At 45.7% G+C, this 23,717-nt stretch overlaps 1 protein-coding gene across 5 annotated transcripts in view; it reads left to right on the plus strand.

Annotated features, from left to right (window-relative positions):
- Positions 1-23,717, plus strand: part of LOC137518508 (tensin-3-like) — an 841,402-nt gene that overhangs the window by 100,612 nt on the left and 717,073 nt on the right. For 4 of the 5 annotated variants that reach the window (XM_068236462.1, XM_068236464.1, XM_068236463.1 and 1 more), the window contains exon 4: positions 16,562-16,679. In XM_068236462.1, the coding sequence (XP_068092563.1) occupies positions 16,562-16,679 (118 nt within the window). Of the gene's footprint in view, positions 1-3,930; positions 4,246-16,561; positions 16,680-23,717 lie in introns of those variants that run through there. The other variant, XM_068236467.1, reaches the window with a different exon arrangement.

Here is a 23,717-nt window from a genome sequence, read left to right on the forward strand (position 1 = left end):
GCCTACATATACTGTCTGGGACATATACCCCTGCCTACATATACTGTCTGGGACATATACCCCTGCCTACATATACTGTCTGGGACATATACCCCTGCCTACATATACCCCTGCCTACATATACTGTCTGGGACATATACCCCTGCCTACATATACTGGGACATATACCCCCTGCCTACATATACTGGGACATATACCCGTGCCTACATATACTGGGCACATATACCCCTGGCTACCTGTTCTGGGGACATCTCTACCCCTGGCTACCAGTTCTGGGGACATCTATACCGCTGGCCACCTATTCTGGGGACACCTATAGACCTGGGGCTACCTATTTTTGGGGAACCACTGCTGTCAGATTGAGTGTATTTTGGGGAACTGCTGCCAGGTGAGAGGTGTCTACATATTAAGGGGGCATTCTGCCTATTTATGTGAAAAGCTGTCTATTTATGTGCCTCATGACTGCTGAATTTGTCTTGTTGCGGGCCTCATGGTTACTGACTTTGTCTTGTTGGGGGCCTCATGATTTGTTGGGGGCCTCAAGATTGCTGAATTTGTCTTGTTGGGGGCCTCATGATTGCTGAATTTGTCTTGTTGGGGGCCTCATGATTGCTGAATTTGTCTTGTTGGGGGCCTCATGATTGCTGAGTTGGTCATGTTGGGGGCCTCATGATTGCTGAATTTGTCTTGATGGGGGGGGCCTCATGATTGCTGAATTTGTCTTGTTGGGGGTCACATGATTGCTAACTGCGAGACTATGGAAAAAGCTGAATCATCATCATATGAGACAATAGCATTAAACCTACTTTTTCTGCTTTTTAAAACAGAAAATGAAACTGGGAGGTTCTAAAAAAAATGAATAATTTTTTTCAGGAGTACGATGGATGAAATTGTTTATCTTCACAGTTTATTTTCAACTTAATTTTCCATAATGTTCATGTATGAGTTAAAACGTTTGTATTTAGTTTAAATTGCTGTTGGCACTTTGTGATAGTAAAGTGACTTTGCAGTTTGGACACTCGACCTCCAAAAGGTTCGCCACCATTGTCCTAATCTAATGTCCCACCATTGCTTAGTTCATGTAAACTTGTCTCCACCCACGACCACACCCACATTCTGGTTCATGACCACACCCATTTTTCGGCGCGGCGCGCTACGCGCGCCGCATGACGTAGCTCCATTTTTTGGCGCGCTACGCGCGCCACACAACACCAGCCCAAATTTTTAACTCCCCACTTTTTGCCCCCCCCTGGAAAATTTTCTGCGGACGCCCATGGTGCCTGCACAGGATGTCATGTGGATTCCAGCTGTATAGGTGGGTATCAAGCATCATGTAGGTGTTGATTGCAGGTACTCAGTCCCTTGTGAGTTCTTGGTGCATGTACTGGATGTCATGTGAGGGCTTGGTGTTTGTGCTGGGCACCAAGTGGAGGCTTAGTTCAACTGGAACTACTGCAGATGAAACATGTGGGTGTTGGGTGCAGGTACTGGGTATTACATAGGTGCAAATACTTGTAGCCATGCCTGCACTGGGTGCTAGCTATGGGTGGCCCTGGATACATGAAAGAAATGTTGCAGCTGCGTAGCAATCCCCACATTCTCAGATCCACAGGTTCTAATAATCTAGTCATACCCAGAGTCCACTTGGAAACAAGTTTCATGCTGCCCCTACGTTTTGGAACTCCTTACCTCAACAGATCAGGACAGCTCCCTCCCTGGACGTGTTTAAATCCAGACTGAAAACCCACCTGTTCAGTTTGGCATTTGCAGACATATAACTTTTGTTGTGTGAATACTTATCCTACTACCAATTACTGAATCTGAGAGAGCCTAAGCGCTTTGAGTCCTATGGGAGAAAAGCGCAATAGAAATGTTATTGTATTATTGTATTGTACTGTGTGGATTCTGAGTGCAGGTACTTTGGGTGCTAGCAATGGTTATGTGGGTGCAGATAGTGGGTGCCATGTGGAGGCTGTGTGCAGATGTGAGTAGTGGGTGCCATGTCAGGGCTGGGTGCAAGTATTGTGCCATGTAGGTGTGAGTACTGGGTGCCAGCTATAGGGTGAAGGGGAGCAGTTTCATGTGGCTGTTTGATGCAAGTACTAAGTGCCATACGGAAGCCAGATGTGAGTATCGGGTGCAGAGTGCTTGGTGCAAGTACTGGGTGCTTGTTATAGTGCGGGTTACTGGTTGAGTGTAATGTGGGTGCTGAATATTGGTGGGATTGTTGTGGGTGCAAGGGGGTGGGAGGTCACTGTGAGTACTGATATGAAAGGCATAGTTGCTGCTATGGTAGGGAGAGGTCAGTGTGGTTGCTGGGGGAGGTAGAGGTCAGTGTGGGTGCTGGGGGAAAGGTAGGTCACTGTGGGTGCTGGGAGGGGGGAAGTAACTGTGGGTCCTTTGGGGGAGGTCACTGTGGGTCTTGGGGGAAGTAGAAGTCATTATGGGTGCTGGAGGAAGGGAAGGTCACTGTGGGTGCTGCTGTGAATGGCATAGTTGCTGCTAGGGGAGGTAGAGGTCAGTGTGGGTGCTGAGGGAAGGAGAGATCAGTGTGGGTGCTGGGTGTAGGGTAGGTCACTGTAGTTGCTGTGGAAGGTAGACATCAATATGGGTTCTGGAGGAAGGGGAGGTCATTGTGGCTGCTGGGAGAAGTTAGTGTGGGTTACTGGAGGAGGGAGAACTAATTGTGGATGCTGGGTGCTGGGAGAGGTCCCTGTTGGTGCTAGCAATGGTAGAGGTTACTGTAGGTGCTGCTTTTGCGATGGGAGGTCCCTGTGGGTGCTTCAGGGGACAGGAGGGTAGTCGCTGGGGAATGGAAAGATCTCTGTGGGTGTTTGGGGAGTGATAGGTCAGTGTGGGTGCTGGGGTAAGCAGGATCACTGCTAGAGCTGGGGAGGGAGAGGTGATTGTGGGTGCTAGGTGGATGGAGAGGTCACTGTGGGTGCTAGGTGGATGGAGACGTCACTGAGAGTGCTGAGAAGGGAGAGGTCACTGTGGGTGCTAGGTGGAGGGAGAGGTCACTGTGGGTTCTAGGTGGATGGAGAGGTCACTGTGGATGCTGGGGAAGGGAGAGGTCACTTTGGGTGCAGGGGAAGGGAGAGCTACTGTGGGTGCTAGGTGGAGTAAGAGGTCACTGTGAGTGCTGGGGAGGGAGAGGTCATTATGGGTCCTAGTTGGAGGCAGGGTTGCCAAGCGTCCATAAAAAGACGGACTGTCAGTAAAAATGAAAACAAACACTGTGAGATATGCTCCAGCAGGTGTGATCCGATTGAACAAAACCAATCAAACAATTTATCAAAAAACATATACAAAATCTTTATTAATCATCATAATTATATCAATAAAAAATTGCCATTAAAAATGTGTGCCCCCCTCCTCCTCCTCCCCTATCCACCTAGCGGACAGCCCCCAACCCACATCCACCAGCCTCCAACCCACCACTTCCAATATGACCCAAAAATCAGTGAAGCATATGCATCTACTTCACTGCTGGAAAAATATATGTACTGATTGTTCAACTGAGCTCAGTATGGAAAACGTCGGCTAAAAGCCTCTAAACAGCAAAAACACCAGTCTGTTGCTGTTGTGTACAACAGAGGAATACATCCAACTGTTTTAATCCATGTAGCTGATATATATTCCAAGGATTGTGCAATCAATATCCAAACAAGCTTGAGCCAGTCAGTAAAAATGCTCTTAAAAAAATGCTGTCTGTAGTGCCTGTATTTCCTGGGCACTCGTCCGTCTAAATACACATAAATTCCTTTGATCTATTCCCCTCTCTGAGCCTCCCTCCTCCGAGTCCTGTCCAATGACAGATCGGCTTTTTGGTGCTGGCTCCTCTGCTGCCCAATAAGAAGAGAGAGGCAGCTTGAAGTGATGCAGGCAGCCCAGCCCAGCCTGTCACACGTCACGGAGAGGAGGCAGTGACTGCAGTCAGTCTATCGTTCTCTTCCTTCCAGCCATGCATCTAAGTGAGCCTCTCCTTTGTTTATCTTCTTGGCGCCTCTCTCCAGTCACTCAGAGAGAGAGAGAGAGAGAGGCATCCCCAGCACTGTCACTGGCAGCTCCATCCACATCAAAGCCAGAGAGGAATGAGTAATTAAGTGCTCTGGGCAGCAGCAGAACGGTGACCTGGCTCTCCCTCATAATGCTGTGAAAAGACTGCTCTGCAGGAGGGGAGACATGCAGACTCTGTGTACACACTAGCAAGCCACAGTCAGCAGCAGCTGCAGAAGCCAGCAAGTGAGTCAGACTGTCACAGTCTGTGTGACAGTGAGTGGAATATGTCACAGGGAATCTCCAGCGTTTAGAATGTCTGTATAAAGAATGCCAAATGTGTAGCAACTTAAAAAAAAGTCATATACTTTCACAAAGAGAGAGCATACTCTCCTATAGAACTTTCCCTGTCCTCTCTCAGTGGAGTTGTTTCAGCGTTGTACCTAATTCAAATTTGCCACTTCTGGAAGCCCTCCTGTCCTCAAGTGCTTTAGAAGACAGGCAGTTCCGTACCCTGTGATTGCACACTTGTGCATGTGCAGTACAAAGCCGCTCGTCTTTAGAAGTACTCGGGTACAGGAGAGCTTCCAGAGGTGGCAAATTTGAATTAGGTACAGCGCTGGAACGGTTTCACAGAGGACACGGAAGGTTCTATAGGATCCAGAGCCTTCCCTCTACATAAGGTAGTATATAACTTTTTTTCTAAGATACCAGAGGTGAATATAGACAGGGTTCTTTTACTTACCTGGGGCTTCTTTCAGCCCCCATAGGTTTGTTGGTCCCTCGCTCTCCTCCTGGTCCTCTTCATTGATCCACTGTTTGATGCAATACAGAATCCAGACGGCTTGGTTGGTTTCCCCTTTCTGACTGGCAGTCATAACTGTACTATGACTATGGTAATTAGATTGTGAGTTCCTCTGAGGACAGCCAGCGACATGACTATGTACTCTGTTAAGTTCTGCAGAAGATGTCAGTGCTATATAAATACTTAAAAAATAATACCCAGTGCTTAGCCCCACCAACAACTCTACTTAAAAGTGCGCTTCTGAATCCGCCCCTAACTCCACCCCCTGTCCGTCCAAAATTTGGGGTGTCCTGCTTTTTTGGGCCTTTTGTCCGTCAAAAATTAGAAATTAGGTTGGCAACCCTGGGTGGAGGGAGAAGTCACTGTTGGTGCTAGGTGGATGGAGAGGTCAGTATGTATGCTAGGTGGATGGAGATGTCACTGAGAGTGCTGGGGAGAGAGAGGTCACTGTGGGTGCTAGGTGGAGGGAGAGGTCAGTATGGGTCCTAGGTGGAGGGAGAAGTCACTGTTGGTGCTAGGTGGATGGAGAGGTCACTGTGGGTGCTAGGTGGATGGAGACGTCACTGTGGGTGCTGGGGGATAGGTCAGTATGGGTCCTAGGTGGAGGGAGAGGTCAGTATGGGTCCTAGGTGGAGGGAGAGGTCACTGTGGTTGCTAGGTGGAGGGAGATGTCAGTGTGGCTGCTGGGGGAGGGAGAGGTCATAGTGGGTGCAGCTAGGGAGACACCATTTTACTTGCCTCCACACAGAGGGGCGGAGCATCCTGCTGGTGGGTGGGGATTATCACGATTGGGGGTGGGGCTTCTTTTTCCTGGCCACGGGGGCCTTTTTTGAAGATTTTTAAAAGGGTGGGTGCCTGGGCACCCAGAGCACCCCCTCTGCACGTGCCTGTTCTTAACCAGTTATGGAACACGAAAGCTATGAATTCCAAAGGTTTTTCTTTCAGAGAAGTGTGATTCAAAACACCAACTGCCCAATCAAAAAGCCTGCCCTTAAACAGAGTGCAAACTATCTGATCAGCCCAGGTAGAAAATGCTGAAGTCTGAAAATCTGGATTTAACAAGAATCTAACCAATTCTGGTATAAATTTGCAGTTCGATGTTGCGCTGCCTTAGTTTGCACTGTGCTGCCTTAGCGACAGCAAGTATTCAGACAGGTACAAGACAGGACTATAGATTGGAGCGTAACTAGTAGCAACTGCAGCTCACAGTCAGGTCCACAGAAGCAGAGCAAGCTGGCTAACAGTCACCAGCAAGCATCCACCCAGGCAAGACTACAGGATAGAACGTAACTAATAGCAACTGCAGCCTATAGTTACGTTGCCAGAAACTAGAGTAGCAGTAATACTACCAGTCACCAACGTGGTGATGGCAGAATCCAAGCTATCTGGATAATGGACTTCACTCATCCACCGCGGATGCAGCGAACGTCCATCAAGCATGGAATTAGGCAATACACAATGATAAGAAAAATAACAAACAGCTCAACTAACGGATAAATATATATTAGCAAGTCTGCATATATATTTATCAAGAACTAAAGCACAAGTAATAAGGTTGCATAGAACTACAATAACAGAACTATACAGAGTAACAAGGTGCCCAGTAGATCAGCGTACTGACCACTATGACGGGCGGAGTAAGAAATGGGAGGCAGACTTTTATGCTGGCATCAGGCAGTGGATCCAGGTATGCAAATCTCCACATAGCTGAATGGTAATCACTCAATCCTGAGCTTGCTTGATTACCATATCCTAGCTGACGGTGATCGCAAAGGACCCCCATAAGTAATACATGCAGAATTATGTAACAACATGCATGCAGGAAATCCAGGGCTATCTGGCCGCAGCTCAGCTGCAACAAGCAATTGGTGGAATGATGACAGCATCCTGAGCTGCCCAGAACTGCAGAGCGATTGCAAATGACAAAAAGACCCATTGCAAATGCACAACCGAATGCAAGCAGATAATCCAGAACTGTCCGTTTGCAGCTCCACTGCAATGGACAAAATACGCTACAGGAGGGATCCTTACATTACCTAATTTTTTAGATAGAATGGTGACAAGGGTCTGATATCATAACACTGCCAATTATGAGCCCACAAGATTCCCCTCCACCGTGGTGGTTTTATAAGATCATTCTCCAACCCTGCCAATGGGGGACATGTAGTCCAGAATACATTATAGGGAAGAAGGCTAGCTGGGCAGCCAAATAATATTTATACAGGTTGGGTATAGAGATGGCCCGAACCTCCAATTTTTGGTTCGCGAACAGAGTTTGCAAACTTCCACAAAAGTTTGGTTCGCGCAAACTGTCGCGAACTGCAATAGACTTCAATGGGGAGGCGAACTTTGAAAACTAGAAACACTTATGCTGTCCGGAAAAGTGATGGAAAAGCTGTTTCAAGGGGTCTAGCACCTGGAGGGGGCATGGCGGAGTGGGATAGATGCCAAAAGTCCCGTGGAAAAATCTGGATTTGACGCAAAGCAGCGTTTTAAGGGCAGAAATCACGTTGAATGCTAAATTGCAGGCCTAAAGTGCTTTAAAACATCTTGCATGTGGATGCATCAATCAGTGAGTGTAATTAGAGTACTGCTTCACACTGACACACCAAACTCACTGTGTAACACACCGCAAACAGCTGTTTGTGTAGTGATAGCCGTGCTGGACTGGTGCGCACTCATGGCGAGAGTGCAGGCCGTGGCGGTTTTCAAGCCCATATGGTCGCTGGGCTGTGGTAGCTCAATGATAGAACAACAGTGACTGTTCAGCTGATCAAATTTGGTCTGTCCACAATGAAACAACAACCTTATTATCTTGGGTGTGGTCCCCCCCCCCCCCCCCCCAAGAATCTCATATAGCCGTCGGTCATTGCTTCATTGTGATACGCAAGTCCCTTCACCCCGGCAAGGTAATGATCACGAAGGGAAATTGGCACATGTACATGCCTTTTGTTTTGTTGTTGCAGCTGCAGTGCAGCCAGAAAAAGTAGGCAGGCATGTACACGCACCAGAAAAATTAGTATAGCGGCCGCTGCTAACAGGCCTTAAAAATTCAGGACTCCACCTGGAGTCCTGGACCCTGTTGGTGGTGGCTGCGAAGGCAGTCAAGCGGCCTGCGGGCAGAGGTGCTGTGTGGGGAGGGACTTAGTCTTGGGGCAGGCAGTCACACGGCGTGCAGGCAGAGATGCTGTGTGTGGGGGCTGACTTAGTCTTGGGGTGGGCAGTAGCCCTCTGGGATCCATGCCTCATTCATTTTGATAAAGGTGCGGTACTGAACACTTTGTGACTTAGGAGACTTCTCTTCTCAGTGACAGTGCCTCCAGCTGCGCTGAAGGTCCTTTCTGACAGGACGCTCGAGGCAGGGCAAGACAGAAGTTGGATGGCAAATTGGGACCGCTCTGGCCTCAGGTCAAGCCTGCGCACCCAGTAGTCCAGGGGTTATCGCTGCTCACAGTGTCTGCATCCACACTTAAGGCTAGGTAGTCGGCAGTGCTGCTCGGATACCACTTTTCACTATCTAGATCTAATTCGGATCCGGATATCCGAGTTTAAATTATTCCAATCCGGATCTGAATCGGATATCCGACCTCAGTATCCGGGCGGATTCAGATATCCGGACAGAAAACCGGAAGTGATCTCTCTCTCTCTCTCTCTCTCTCTCTCTCTCTCTCTCTCTCTCTCTCTCTCTCTCTCTCTTTTTTCTCAAGGGATTTTAGCCATTGAAGGTGATTTTGGCTTCTGCTCGGATATCTGAACTAACTATCCGCCCAGATTTCGGATTTCAGATGGGAAATCCGAGTTTGCAATCAACACCTACATGATGCTTGATACCCACCTATACAGCTGGAATCCACATGACATTCTGTGCCAGCATCCAGAATGCACATGGCACCTAGCATCTGCATTTAGCACCCACATGACAACAAATACCCCACTAGCCAGCACCCATCATCCATATGGCACCATATACTCACTCCCAGTACGCACTTGGCACTCAGTATTTGCACCTAGGACCCACATGACACCCTATACCCCCTATAATCAACACCCACATGACACAGTACTCATACGGCACCAAGTTGACAAGCCATTATATGCACTTAGTACCAGTCCATGGCCAGCACCCAAATAGCACCCAGTACCCACCCTTGGTCCGAACCCATATGAGACTCAGCACTCACCCATGGCACTCCCTACTCACTCATGTTCAGCACTCACATGGCTCCCTGTACGAATTAGCACTCACATGACACCCACTATTGTTTATTACCATCTGCTACTTATTCAGCACCCAATACTGCTTAGCACCCACTGTAAATAAACAACCAATACAATCTGGAACTTGGTACCCACAGCAGCTTGACACAGACTGTACTTTGGCACCTCAGCACCCACTGCAACTTAGCACAAACTAGACATTTGCATCTTACCACCCACTGCATCTGGGCACCCACTGCACCTTAGCACTTACTGCAGTTTTGAACCTACTAATGCTTAGCAACCACTGCATATTGGCAACCACTTCTTCTTTGCCTGAAAAGAAACTTGGGTGCTGATCAAGAGGGACAGTGGTTCCCAGTAATGAAAGGTGAGTCCGTGCCTACCTCCTCAGGCTCCTCGGTGCCCACTCTAATAGTGGGCACCTATCACTGCTGATTGAGGGTGGTGGTGCCAAAAGACTTGGTTGGAAGGAGACACAAAGTCTGCCTGATACTGCTATAAAAGGTGTGTGTGTGTGTGTGTGGGGGGGGGGGTTAAGACTGTCTAATACTGCTTTCTGGGGAGGGGGTATTACATACACAATTTAGCATGATTGATTGATTAGGGCCCCTTTTTCAAATATGAGCACCCCCCCCCCCCCCCTTCAGGATCCTCTGCACTGCCCTGTTGGTAGTAATGAAGGATCCTTCACCTCCAGCACAAGTAAGAAAGACAAGCAGAATACTGAGGGAGAACAATTGAAATTAAATAATCAGGGACAAGAAATGATTAATCAAGAGTCAACTACAGTGTCCCCTCTGAGTGGGAGGTGTGAAGAGGGTAATACCATCGCATACAAGGAGGATGTATTGCGGTTGAATGATGTACCTGTCCAGATGCAAGAGACAGAGGGTTCACAAAATGAAGACAATAGTGAGAATTGGAATACTTTTGAGTTAAAAGAAAAGGATACTACAACACAGATACCCAATATTAGTAAGAACAACACGAACAGGACCGATGTAACAAATAACGATATTACTAATCAGATAGATATCAGCAAAGAAATTACTATGGGTGGAACAGTGGATGATGAAGGGTTGATACAAACGCATTTATTACTATGCAATGAAGGAGGAGAGGAGATTCAAGATGAAGGGGCAGGTGCCCTTGCTATCCCCATGTCTAACAGATACTCAGCGTTGGTATCTAACTGAACAACCGTTTTTTAGATTACCGCAAAGCACTCAAGTTTGGAGTTCCAAATCCACAGAGGGAATCGAGGAGTACTACCAGACAGCAGTATCAACCAAAGAATCCACCAGACAAGTTACAATCAAAAATGGACTCTTACGTACGCACAAATCGTTGATCAAAAAACACACCCGAGGTAGGGGTCTCACTAAAATGATCAAAGAAACATTACAGGTAGATCTGGGGCCTGTGCAGTTGGGGGATGGGGGGGGGGTTCAATTTGAGCTCTAGAGTCCTTACCAAAGAGGAATACTCCCTATTAAGAAGGGTGTTGAAGTTTGTTCCAGGGAACAAGCTCAATAAATTTGAGGCTTTTATAGGAGTTAAGAAGTTTATGCGTAAATTATGTCTCAAAAAACATTTTTTGAAAAAAGCAAAGAATGTAACAACAGTAGCCTGTGAAGATACTGAACAAGAAATGTATATTCACTCTGGATTGAAAAATCCATCACGCTTTCACCCTGTTCAGGAAATGACTCGAATGTCTTCGAGTCCTTGGTTTTAAGAAATATTAAGAAATTGAACATCAGATATACAGATAACCTGACACCAGGGGAAAGGAAGGCAATGAAAGGATTGAGGGATGATCAGACCATCATGATACACCCTGCTGATAAGGGGGGTGGCTTGTCCTACAGGATGTTGAGAATTATAATAGGGAAGCTTATAGGCAATTGGAAGATACCTGTACTTGTAGCAAACTGAAACAGAGCCCACAAACAAGCTTCTCAAAAGGATTGAGAGGTTATTGGCAGCAGGCAAACAAGAAGGAATCTTAAACGATGATGAATATAGATATCTATCCAACGACAATCTGAGAATACCTGTTTATTATCACTTACCAAAGATACACAAAAGACTCGAGGATCCACCAGGAAGACTGATTATTCCGGGGATCAGGTCTACGACCTCGAACCTATCCCAATATGTGGACCAATATCTACAGAAGGTAGTCAAATCCACTCCGTCATATATCAAAGACACTAGTCACTTTTTGAGAATACTAACAGACATGAATTGGGAAGAAGACTACTGGCTTTGCACAGTCAATGTCAATTCGTTTTATACAGTAATACCCCATACCAAGGGTATAGAGACTGCAATATATTTCTTGGAGCAGGAGAGTGAAGTGCCAGGGAACCAGATTGATTTTATCCTCCAGGTCATCCTGTTTATACTTGAGCACAATTATTTTGTGTTCGGGGGAGAGTACTTCCTCCAGGGCACCGGGACAGCAATGGGGACCCGGTTCGCTCCGGCTTTTGCGAATTTGGATATGGCCCACTGGGAGCGATTTATACTCAGTGGCCCGGAGGGCCCCGGTACCAGCCTGGTGCTCTGGAGGAGGTTGAATGACTATGCCTTCTTCATTTGGAGGGGGACACGGGATGGCCTGGAGGATTTCCTTACATGGATTAATATTAACGATTATACTTGACATTCACGGGGGAATTCAGCAAGAGCCAAGTGAACTTCTTAGACCTTACAGTATTTGTGGAAGAAAGGAGAATCATCACCAAGACTTACCGCAAAGAAGTGGACATTAACAGTTACATAAATATAATAGCTGTCACCATCTAAAGTGGCTAACAAATATACCGCAGGGTCAGTTCCTGCGTTTAAGGAGGAACTGTACCAAACTGTCAGATTTTGAGGAGGAAGCTACCAGGATGCAGGCTAGATTTGAAGTTAAAGGCTACTGTACTGCCAATATTAATAGTGCCAGGGAGGTTGCTAGATGTACTGAGAGGAAACAATTGCTGGAAGAAAAGTCAAAGGAAGACAGCTAACATCATGTATATCCAAAGATGATTTTGAACCATTCCTCACAGGCAATGAAATTGAAGAAAATTATACAGAATCATTGGGAAACACTCAAGGAGGACTATTTACTTACCTCAATATTACCAGAGAATTCGGGTGTGATATCAGAAAATAGAAGAATCTGGATAACTTCATAGCTTCAACAGTAAAAGAAATGAGGGCTAAAGCTAATCGAGGATATTTTAAGAATTGCGGTTTCTGTAGGATGTGCAGGGAAACTGGTATGACAGTTGGACGGGTGAGTGAGATCACATCCACTGTAGATGGCAATAGCTTTTCAATGAAGGTTGTTAACTGTGACACCAAGGGTGTCATATATGTTATTATATGCCCTTGCCATAAACAGTATGTAGGCAGAACGAAGCGCCCCTCAGAGAACGTTTGGGGGAGCACTGTGAAAACATACTGAAAGGAAACAAGAAGCATCCGCTATCTGAGCATTTTAAACAGCAGCACAATTGTATAATAAGAGGCACGAGATTCTGCGCTATTGAAATAGTGAAAAAACCATGGAGAGGAGGAGACTATACTCTTGAGATGTCAAGACATAAAACACAATGGATTTACAATTTGAAGACTCTCATTCCTGCAGATTTAAACAAAGTTCTGTAGCTGTATGCTTTTGAACAGAGTACCATGACGTCACAGTACTCCAACCTGCAGCCAGCTTTGAGAAAGAAGGGCGGTCCCTTCGAAAAGTGTCAGCGATTGGCTACTCCTCAGTGACGTCACATCCACCAATGAGGGAGTAGGTGTGTTCCCATTGATACACCGAAGTAACACGGAGATCCGGGAGCGCCGCGGATCACGCCTATACCACGCCGCATCACTCCCAGCGGAGCCAGGCGAGCTTGCCCGACATTGCTGCTTGTAATCATTAGCAAGTCTGAGACTCTCCTGCCGAGTCACCGGCTGGGACCGGCAAGATTGAGCGGCTCCGCAGACCAGCATTTCATTACGGTGAAGAGCTGTGAGCATTCTACTCCAAAACGTATGCAAAATTCCTCAAGCATCTATGAAATAGGACTATTTAGTTCCACTGATAGAACGAGGATGTTATTGGATTCCTATAATGGAATACATATGAATTTCAAACTGCTATGCATACTACAAGTTACACCACATTGAAGAATCACTGATTATACCATGGGCTGCATGTAATCTTATTTGTCAGTGCTGCATGTTCAGCGAGTTTTCAGATCAATTAGCATCTGATCAATTTTGATGCAACCTGTATATTTTTGATACATTTTTATTTTTAATATTTTTTGCAAGTTTTATATTTATATTAGATTCTTACATTTTTCCTACTGCAGTGGGACAGTGGGTGTGATTGGTGTGTGTTTGTGTGACTGCAGATCATTTGTGTCCAATTCTCAAGCTGCTATATAAATGCATTATACTGTATTGTATTTTAAACAATAAATTAGTAATTACACTATTTATCTAGCGCTGACCCAGTATCTAAAGATTATATTAATGCTTGTTTCTGGTGTGATTCAGACACTCCTGCAGCCACATAGATCATCAGGGCAGCCAGGCAACTAGTATTGTTTAAAAGGAAATATAGCAGCCTCCATATTCTTCTCACTACAGTTGTCCTTTAAGCTTAATTTATACTCGACGTCACCCAATTGGTAGCCCTTGATGTCTATATAAAGCCTATTGACTATTGCAAGGGGCTCCATTACCAGAGCAACAATTGTAGGAGAGGTAGGGCACACCTGATGGGTCCCCTTTTGAACTGATATTGGAGAGAGTTAGAGGAATTCTCCTTTTTAGTGTTATAAAACTGTTCTGTGTGACTGATCTGTACCACTGACCTGCAGGGATATAAAACAGTACCTGAGGTGACAGACGTGGAGGCTGCTATATTTATTTTCTTTTAAACAATATCAGTTGCCGGGCAGGGCCGGATTTATGGGCAGGCCGCCTAGGCCACTGCCTAGGGCGGAAGAATGTTTGGGGCGGGTGGTAAGCCACCCGGGACATTTCCCATCCCCACAATGCAACACAGTCCGCAGTTCGCTCCACCCGCAGCCGCCCGATTTGCACACTGCAGCAAGTCCTTGTGTAGCCAGCGGGTGGCTACGGAGGAGTCCGGAAGAAAGTAGCCAATCAGTTGATGGGAACTCAAGAACAAGGAAGCAACAGCATCAGCAACGTGCATGGAGCTCTGTTATGCCGCTGGGACTAACGCAGATCAGAAACCCTCAGGGAGCAGCCAGATACAGAGCTCTCCATGCACACATATCAGGACCACAGCAGCAATTTCTCTCTCTTCTACTCCGAGTCCCGACAGCAAAGCATGGGGGAGGGAGAGAGTGGTCAGCTGATCGGGACTGTCTGTAACTCACATGGGTAGAAGCATGGCACTCTGTGCAGCCTTCCCCAATATACAGAGGAGAGGACTTACGCCACAATGCAGGAAGATGGAGGATCTGTTTCCTGACTGGGGATAACTTCTGCTGCAAATGCATTCTTGTGAGTCAGTTCTGTTACTGCATGTTTGTTTGTACACCCCACCTCTGAAGCAGCATTAGGTGGTCCTTTTGTCCCCCTCCCCCTCTATAGAGGCACCACACAGCTCATTGCAACAGCCCCCTCTGTAGAGACACCACAGCTCTCGGCATGTTCCTCCATTGCATAGAGGCACCACTGCTCTCAGCATGCTCATCTATACAGGAAATATAGTTCCCAGCAAGAACCCCCCCCCCCCCTCTCATAGAGGCACTACTGCTCCTAGCATGTTCCTCCCCCTCTTTAGTGGCAACATAGCTCCCAACAAGCCCACCACCCTCTATAGTGGCACTACAGTTCCAGGCATGCTCTCCTCCTCTATGTAGTATTGGATTGTCCCCTAGGGCTGGCTGGCAACCCCCCCTGGTCTTCCCCAAAGTGATTAGTGCCCCCCCCCCTGGAGCTTCTACAGAGTATTAACAGCTATGCGCACTTACCTGTCCGGATTGTTCCTCTGTGCTTTACCCTCACAGATGCGCCACTGCAAATACTCTACACGGGTCTCGGGGGACCACTGTTCACAATGGGGGACCCAGCAGCCAACCTGGGGGCCCTGGGGGTCAACTCGGTGCTATATGGAGATGGAGAGGCATGCTGGAAACTGCAGTGCCTCTGGAAGGGGAGGCAAATCCTTGGAGCTGTGGTGCCTCTATGGAGAGGTATTGGCATGCTAGCATCTGTAGCAGCTCTATGGGGGGGCATTCAGGGAGCGGTTTTCAGTTTGCCGCTATGGAAACGCTGGCCCTTGATATCCCCTTAGTTCTTACCTTACCTCAGTTCTGACTGCCCCTCTTTATCTTTTCTTTCCTCACCCCAACCTCACTGATCTCGTTTTGCCCCGACCACCTCTTCAATTACTGTTCCTCTCAACCCACGCCCCCCCCCCAATTCCTTACTTGAGTTGACCTGTGCACCCTCAATTTTAAATACCCCTTTGCATTTATACATCTCTAGTTGACCTCCTACATTTCTACCAGCCTACTTCCTTTCACACACATGCACACACAGCGCCAACCTAGCAATCCTAAATGTAAAAAGTAATGGATACTTACCTTAGTAGTGGGGAACCTCTGAATAGTCTAGAGACTTCCCATATCTACCTATACCCCACCGTCTCAGTGCTGTTACTGTATCACTCTCTGGTCGAATAGGTTTATTTAGTGCGTAAGCGTGGCTGTATCTGTACTTGGCATGCCCAGTAAAATTAAGTGCTTGTTCATGGAGAAAAAAATCTAAGCACCTTAGTTCTACTAGGCATGCACAGACCTAACCTGTGCTTGCCCAGTATAAACATGCTCTCATGATGAAGTAACCTATTCGACTTGAGAGGGACCCATGTATTGATGTGTGTGTGTGTTTGGTGGGGGGGGGGGGCAGCTGATGAAAGCAGGCCTAGGGCGGTAAAAAGTACAAATCCAGCCCTGTTGCCGGGCAGTCCTGCTGTTCTTTCTGGTAGCAGTGTCTGAATCACATGCCTGAAACACGCATGCAGCTAATCTTGTTAGATTTTGTCAGAAAACTCTGATCTGCATGCTTGTTCAGGGTCTATGGCTAAAAGTATTAGAGGCAGTGGATTAGCAGAACATCCAGGCAATATCCTTTGTTTAAAAATAAATATGTCAGCCTCCATATATTTCTCACCTCAGGTTCCCTTTAAACCAACTGTTTACTACAGTATTTCTGAAAATTACCTTTATACTGAATGTAGATTTACTGTACTACAAATTCTTACGTTCCCATTTGGTAAATTGGTAGACTTCAGATGGCTCCACCTCACCTCGAGGCTTCAGTGGTAAGCCAAGGGGAAAAAAATCCATGTCATTATAAGTAGATTAGAACATCTGCATTACTGTCAGGTTTATTTTTAATTGTATTTCCTATATATCTTTTACAATAAATTTGTGTGAAAAGTTCCAAATCAAATCATATATATCCATACATTTTTCTTTTCTCTTTAAGGAAACATGTTCTAGTTATCAAGAGGATGTTGAAGATGTCGAAAACCTTTTCAGTTGTACAAAAAATGACATTTTTCAACATATCCCAGGTTTCCCAGTCTTTCCAGACATGCTTTATGGTAAGCATTAATTAACATTAATAACTGAGTATAAAGCAGAACTTGCTGGATTTAGATCAAAGTCAAACTTTCTTGATAAACTTGGATATAGTGCACCGTGTGATCCAAAGAAAAGCACAGCTGTTAAGATGCTCTCATTTACTTACAGGCATTAGAGATGTTGCGAACAGTTCGCCGGCGAACAGTTCCAGGCGAACTTCGGTGGTTCGCATTCGCCAAGAGCAGGCGAACTTTTCCGGAACTTCGATTCGCCCCATAATGCTCTATTGAGCAGAACTTTGACCCTCTACATCACAGTCAGCAGGCACATTGTTGCCAATCAGACTACACTCACTCCTGGAGCCCCACCCCCCCTTATAAAAGGCAAGGTCCTTGTGCCGTTTTACTCACTAGTCTGCCTGCACTAATTAGTTAAGGGACTGCTGCTGACAGACTCTGCTAGGGAGAGTTTAGTTAGGCTCTTATAGGTTCCTAGCTAATTGTTATTACTTTACCTCCTCTCCTCCTCCTCTCCTCCTTCCTCCTCCGCTTTTAAAAGCCAGCTTACATATCTTGGCCAGGGGTTAAGAGAGCTGACTACCAAGCACTCAGACCTGGATTCAATTCCCGGCCAAGACCTGGGTTCAATTCCCAGCCAAGGTATGTAAGCTGGCTTTTAAAAGCCTACAAATCTTTAAGCAAGCTCATGTTTCTCTAGGATAGATCATAATGGTACATGCTAGGCTGCCTTCAGCATGTAGTGCTGGACCAGCAGTTAAGAGAGCTGACTACCAAGCACTCAGACCTGGGTTCAATTCCAGGCCAAGGTATGTAAGCTGGCTTTTAAAAGCCTACAAATCTTTAAGCAAGCTCATTTTTCTCTAGGATAGATCATAATGGTACATGCTAGGCTGCATTCAGCATGTAGTGCTGGTGGTGGACCAGCGGTTAAGAGAGCTGACTACCAAGCACTCAGACCTGGGTTCAATTCCTGGCCAAGACCTGGGTTCAATTCCTGGCCAAGGTATGTAAGCTGGCTTTTAAAAGCCTACAATTCCCTGGAAGATGAGACCCGAGGGGAGGGGAGGAGAGAGGAGGGAGGAAGGATACACTGCCTGATGTTGTAAAGTAGTGTAGGCCTGTAATTGAACATTGAATGAGATTTCTGACCTTAAAATAGGGGTTTATGTGAAATGTAGATTTTTTTCTGGGACTTTTGATGTGTATTTCACTCAATCATGTCTTCCTCCAGGTATTAGATCCCTTGAAACATGTTTTCTATAATTTTTCCAGCCGGTAGAAATTTTTCTAAATTTTGAAGTTCGCCTCCCCATTGAAGTCTATTGCGGTTCATGAACTTTTCCGCGAACCAAACCTTCCACGGAAGTGAATGAAAATCAGAGGTTCGCGACATCATTAACAGGCATTACAAAATGTAATGTTTCTCAGTTTAATAGCACTTTGTGACATTACAGGTTCATTTTAAAGAGGTACTGTAGTGACACATAGTAGAATGCAGTAAATGAATCAGGATACCCACGTTTAAAGTAATATTACTGGTTTCCACATCAGAAACACTTCTTATATCTATGTATTCCTCTATATTGGTATGTAGCCCCACCCTTCCAGTGATGTTTAGCTGTGCAGAATTACAAAGCATTCTGGAAGACCAGGTATTATTTGCACTGGCTTCGGAACTCTCAGTAAACAATATTCCACAGAGATCACCTGACAGGACTAAAGATGTTGCCACATGTGATACATTTCAGAATGTAAATCAGGGTGAGGAAAGATTTTATTATAGACAGACACTGAGTAAATAATTTACAAATGAATATGGTAAAAACTAAGCAATTTTATTTCTTTATCTTCACAACAGTTCCTCTTCAGCTGAACATTGTGATAATCAGCTGTGATGTACTCAGTTGAAGAACTTCAAATTGCAGTATCTTTAATGAATACAAGGCAGGAAAACTTATCATTGGAAGGCAGGGGCATTTCTAAACTTTTCGTCACTCCAGGACCGTGACACGCCCTGGGGGGGGGGGGGGGGGAGCAGCACTAATGTGGCATGTAAGGTGGATGCTCAATACAGGGAGTCTCCGAGATACAAACAACACACCGATTATGTTGCATTTCATTGCACACCCGCTTCCTCAACTCCCTTGGCTTAGTGTGTAAATGCAGAGTATAGCACAGCAGAAGCTGTGCGCTCACCAGTGCTGTGTTTCAGCTTGAGACAGAGGGATAAAGGGTAGCACAAGGGGAAAGAAGGCACAAGGGAACAGAAGGAGCCACGTGGGGCCAGAAGGAGTCACAAAGGGGGGAAGAAGGAGGCGCAGAGGGAAGCACATGGGGACAGAAGGAGGAACAAAGGGAGCATAAGAAGGCAGAGGGAGAATGAAGGGGGCACGGAGGGACAGAAGGAGGCACAAAGGGGGGCAGAGGGGGGCTAAAGTAGGCATAGCGGGAACAATAGAAGGCACATAGGGGACAGAAGAAGGCACAGAGGTGGACTGAAGGAGGCAGAGGGGGACTGAAGGAGGCATAAAGAGGGACAGAAGGAGGCATAAGGGGACAGAGGGAGGCACATGGAGACACAAGGAGGCATGGGGGGGCAGAGGTAGTAAGGGGGAGTGAAGGCAGCACAAGGAGAAAGAAGGCGGTACAAAGGGAGACAGAAGGATGCACTTGGGGGGGGGGGGGGGGCGATAGGAGGCACAGAGGGACAGAGTGGCAGCTACCTGCAACTTGCACTATCCAGACCTTGTGATGGGTGTGCTCCAGGGACACAATGCTGCTGCTCCTCAGGACACAGAGTTTCCTGCTGCTGCACACACGCAGCAGAAGCAGGCAATAGAACACCAGTGGGGGTGGGGGTAAGTCCAGGGGTGGAGCTTCATTCGGGGGTATCTTAATCCAGGGGCATGGCGCCTCCAAGGACCAGTGGCATTCCAGCCAATGGCCTGGCATGCCTAAGCCCAAAAATGCCCCTATTGGAAGGCATCCTAGCCAGTCAGCAATTTCTCTGCATTTTGCAGTGAATTGCTGCTGACTTGCATGGCTCTTTGCACATCAGAAGCAGGCTCGGACTGGGCCACCAGGAACACGGGAATTCTCCTGGTAGGCCCAGCCCCTTTGACTTTAAATGGGCCCTCCCAGGCCCTGCACCAAGCAGCAGAAGAGGAGGCGATAGCAGCGCAGGAAAGAGGGACTTGGGCACACAGTGGCGGGGAGGGGCCCCAACTCCCCTCTCCCCCACCTGTGGCCCCCCTTTCTGCACTCCCCACTCCAGAATTTCACACAATGGTAGTGGCTGGGCAGGGGACTACTTACTTTTTCTGCATTCCAGGCACTGGGGATCTGCGTTACTGCTCGTCACTTGTCTTCTGTCTCTGACAGATATAGATAACTACCTATACCCTGGGGACATATACATACTATACATACTGGGGACACCTATAACTAACTATACTGGGGACGGAAGCAGGAGATTTGGGCGCATGAGACAAGTGGACAAAAAGGGCGCCCCATTCACTCCCATTATAAATATCGTTTAATGGGTGCCGAACAGGGAAAAAAAGGCGCCGGAGATTTTTAAGGTTTTATAACTGTGCTTGTGATGATTTAACTTTACAAAATGAGCCCGTGACGAATAACGTTTATAAAGATACTAAACATATTTATCCTGTTTAATTAAAACATGATTTAACATTTTAACCCTTACTGTTTGTAAAACATTATTATTCACAAAATAAAGCGATCAGTACGTAACGTAAATTGTAATATATTTTTTACAATCACTATTTGTAAAACATTTCTAAAACATTATTATCCACCCCAAAAAATTATTTACATTTTTTTATTAAAATGTTTTATTTATTAATGTTTGTAAAACATTATTATCCATAGGGGGTCTTAGGTTTAGGCACCCCCATCCGTACTTTCCGCGTTCCCGACGCTGTCCGCGCTCCCGCTCGTAAACACGCCGCCCGCCGCTACTAAACACGCCGCCGCCCGCTCGCCCGGAGATCAATGAACGGGAAAATCCATTCCCGTTCGTTGATCTAAGCCCCACAATGATCCACTGCTCTCCTATGGGCAGCGCGATCATTGTGAGAAAAAACTCACGTGTCCAGCCTCCTTATACTTCCTCCAAGCTTCCGGAAGGACGCTTGGAGGTCGCATTAAAACAAAAAGTTACTGTGGCCATCTTGTGGCCAAATAGTAAACTACACCCTACACATTTTTCACATACAAATAAATGACTTTTACACAAAAAATTAACTCATTACCTCCCACATTCCCCATTTTTTTTTTTTTTGGTAATTAAAAAAAAATTAAAAAATTTACAATTAAAAAAAATACATAAATAGTTACCTTAGGGACTGAACTTTTTAAATATTTATGTCAAGAGGGTATAACACTGTTACTTTATAAACTATGGGCTTGTGATTAGGGATGGACGCAAAACTGAAAAAAATGCACCTTTATTTCCAAATAAAATATTGGCGCCAAACATTGTGATAGGGACATAATTTAAATGGTTTTATAACCGGGACAAAAGGGCAAATAAATTTCATGGGTTTTAATTACAGTGGCATGCATTATTTAAAAACTATAATGGCCGAAAACTGAAAAATAATTATTTTTTTCCCCACATTTTTCCTATTTTCCCATTGAAACACATTTAGAAAAAAATAATTCTTGGCATAATGTCCCACCTAAAGAAAGCCTAATTGGTGGCGGAAAAAACAAGATCTAGTTCATTTCATTGCGATAAGTAATGATAAAGTTATAGACGAATGAATGGAAGGAGCGCTGAAAGGTGAAAATTGCTCTGGTGTTTAGGGGGTAAAACCCCTCAGTGGTGAAGTGGTTAATATCATTGTTATAAACAATATTTTCACATTTTATTATTGTAATAATAAACAATAAATCAAGATTATCCATAACAATATATAATTATAATGTTTAAACAAATATTACTGTTTTTTTTAACAAACGTAATTATAAGTTTCAGTTTAGAAACAGGGAAGATTAACGTTTTAAGAATTTCCGATTTCATACACATTATTTAATGATTTATAAATTCTTAAAACACTATTTGTAAACGAAATTCTACACAATATTTTTATAAACGATAATACTGCTTATTGTTTACACCACGCGCCCTTTTTTCCCGACGCCCTTTTTTGATGTACGCACTGGGGACACCTATAGATAACTACCTATACACCTATACTGGGGATACCTATAACTACCTATACTGGGAACACCTATAGATAACTACCTATACACCTATACTTGGGACACCTATAACTACCTATACTATGCAAACCTATAGATCACTACCTATATTTGGGACCCCGATAACTTGCTGCCTATACTGGGGGTGCCTATAGCTAACTACCTAATAGGGGGAAACCTATAACCTATTTATACCGGGAGCACCTATATCTAACTACCTATACTGTGGATACCTATAGCTGGCTACCTATACTGGTGGCAACTATACTCAGGCTGTAGGCCCTTTATATGACATTTGCCTCAGGCCCTGCATGCTCTAAGGCCACCCAGCATTGCAGGCAGTAGCACCCAGCAAAGCACCCAGCCCTCCCCAGCCAGCCCTGGCTACCTAATACTGATAAACATGAGCACCTGGCTACTTAATTCTATTTTTTGGGGAGCAAGGTGTCACCGAGCCCCTAGTGGCCGGACCGCACAATGCCTTCCAGTCGGTTTCAGTACACAGACCATGCAATCTGTGGTCGCAATCGGTGTGCGCAGAAACCGCTGGGAATTTGGCTGCAGACCGACTAGAAGGGAGCCTGTGAGTTACGGTAATTGCAAATTACACACTATTTCAGGGTATAACTGCCACCACCTCTGTTACAATGGGACAGAGGAACCCACTGACTGGCTGATTCTAGACCTGCAAATAAAAACGGTTAAACACACGCTATTTTATCTAGCTATCAACAATAGTAGCGTCTCTTCAGAAGCCAGGGTTCAGTTTGTGCGGCTGAATAGCAGGGTAGCTGAACAAATAAATGACGTTAGCGTCGTTTATTAAAAATGCAATATAAATAATTAATATATACAGAAAATGGTTAAAATCAACAATTATAGAGACAAATAATAGCCAGTATGAAAATAAAAATGGAAGAAAATACGTACACTTGAGGTCAGGTGAAATATGTTCTTTCTGGGAAAAGAAATGCCAAGTACTTGGTTTCAGAGTGGAGTGTCAAAGTCCAAACAAGCCTGATGCCAGCATGTCCTCAAGCTGGCAAGGGTGTAATCAGAATGATGTTTCAAAGTGAAGGACATTGATTTTGGGTCCTCTGCCATTTTTATACCACTGATCCAGTAGGAGGGAGTAAGGGCGGGAACCACACACCCCCTTAGAACATGAGTTGAGTCCTCCTCTTCTCCTGGGGACCAAAAATCATATCTAACCATACATGGGCTCTATCTCACAGAACCGTACAGGTCAGGGCAGATTTAATGACATTTTCCAGTCAATATGCATTTATCCAGCACAATGATACCAAACACGAGGGGTAGGACCCCGGTGGTATCACCAGGTCACTTTCAAACTGCCTAACTGACAGCCCATAGCTCTGAATGTTCTGAGACCTTCTCAGTACCAGCGCCAGGCAAAGCCCGGCACACTCTGTGAGTTTAGCCGGCCTGGCAGCCTTGCAACACAGGAAATATGACAAATATAGCAGTTTATAGATTATTATAGACATCTCGGAGTTACAGCAGGTCAGTTCGAGGTGAAAGGCTCAATGTGGTGTCTTGGAAACTAAGATGGCAGAGCTACGTGTCGGCTCCCCTGCTGAGATCGGGGCCGAGGAGTCTCACTCTCTCTCCGTTAAATTGTTTCTGTCAGGCTACTTTTCTGACTTCATCTGATGGATGAGCCCTTAGCACAGCTGGGTGCCTGGGACACTCTCTTGCTGAAGCCTTCCTGCCATTTGGTAAAAGGAAAGCAAACTGTCTTTTAAAAGAAGGAATGTCATTTTGACCGCTGCAATGACTGCAAATCTT

Source organism: Hyperolius riggenbachi, chromosome 5 (genome assembly GCF_040937935.1).
Source record: "Hyperolius riggenbachi isolate aHypRig1 chromosome 5, aHypRig1.pri, whole genome shotgun sequence".
Taxonomy (NCBI): domain Eukaryota; kingdom Metazoa; phylum Chordata; class Amphibia; order Anura; family Hyperoliidae; genus Hyperolius; species Hyperolius riggenbachi.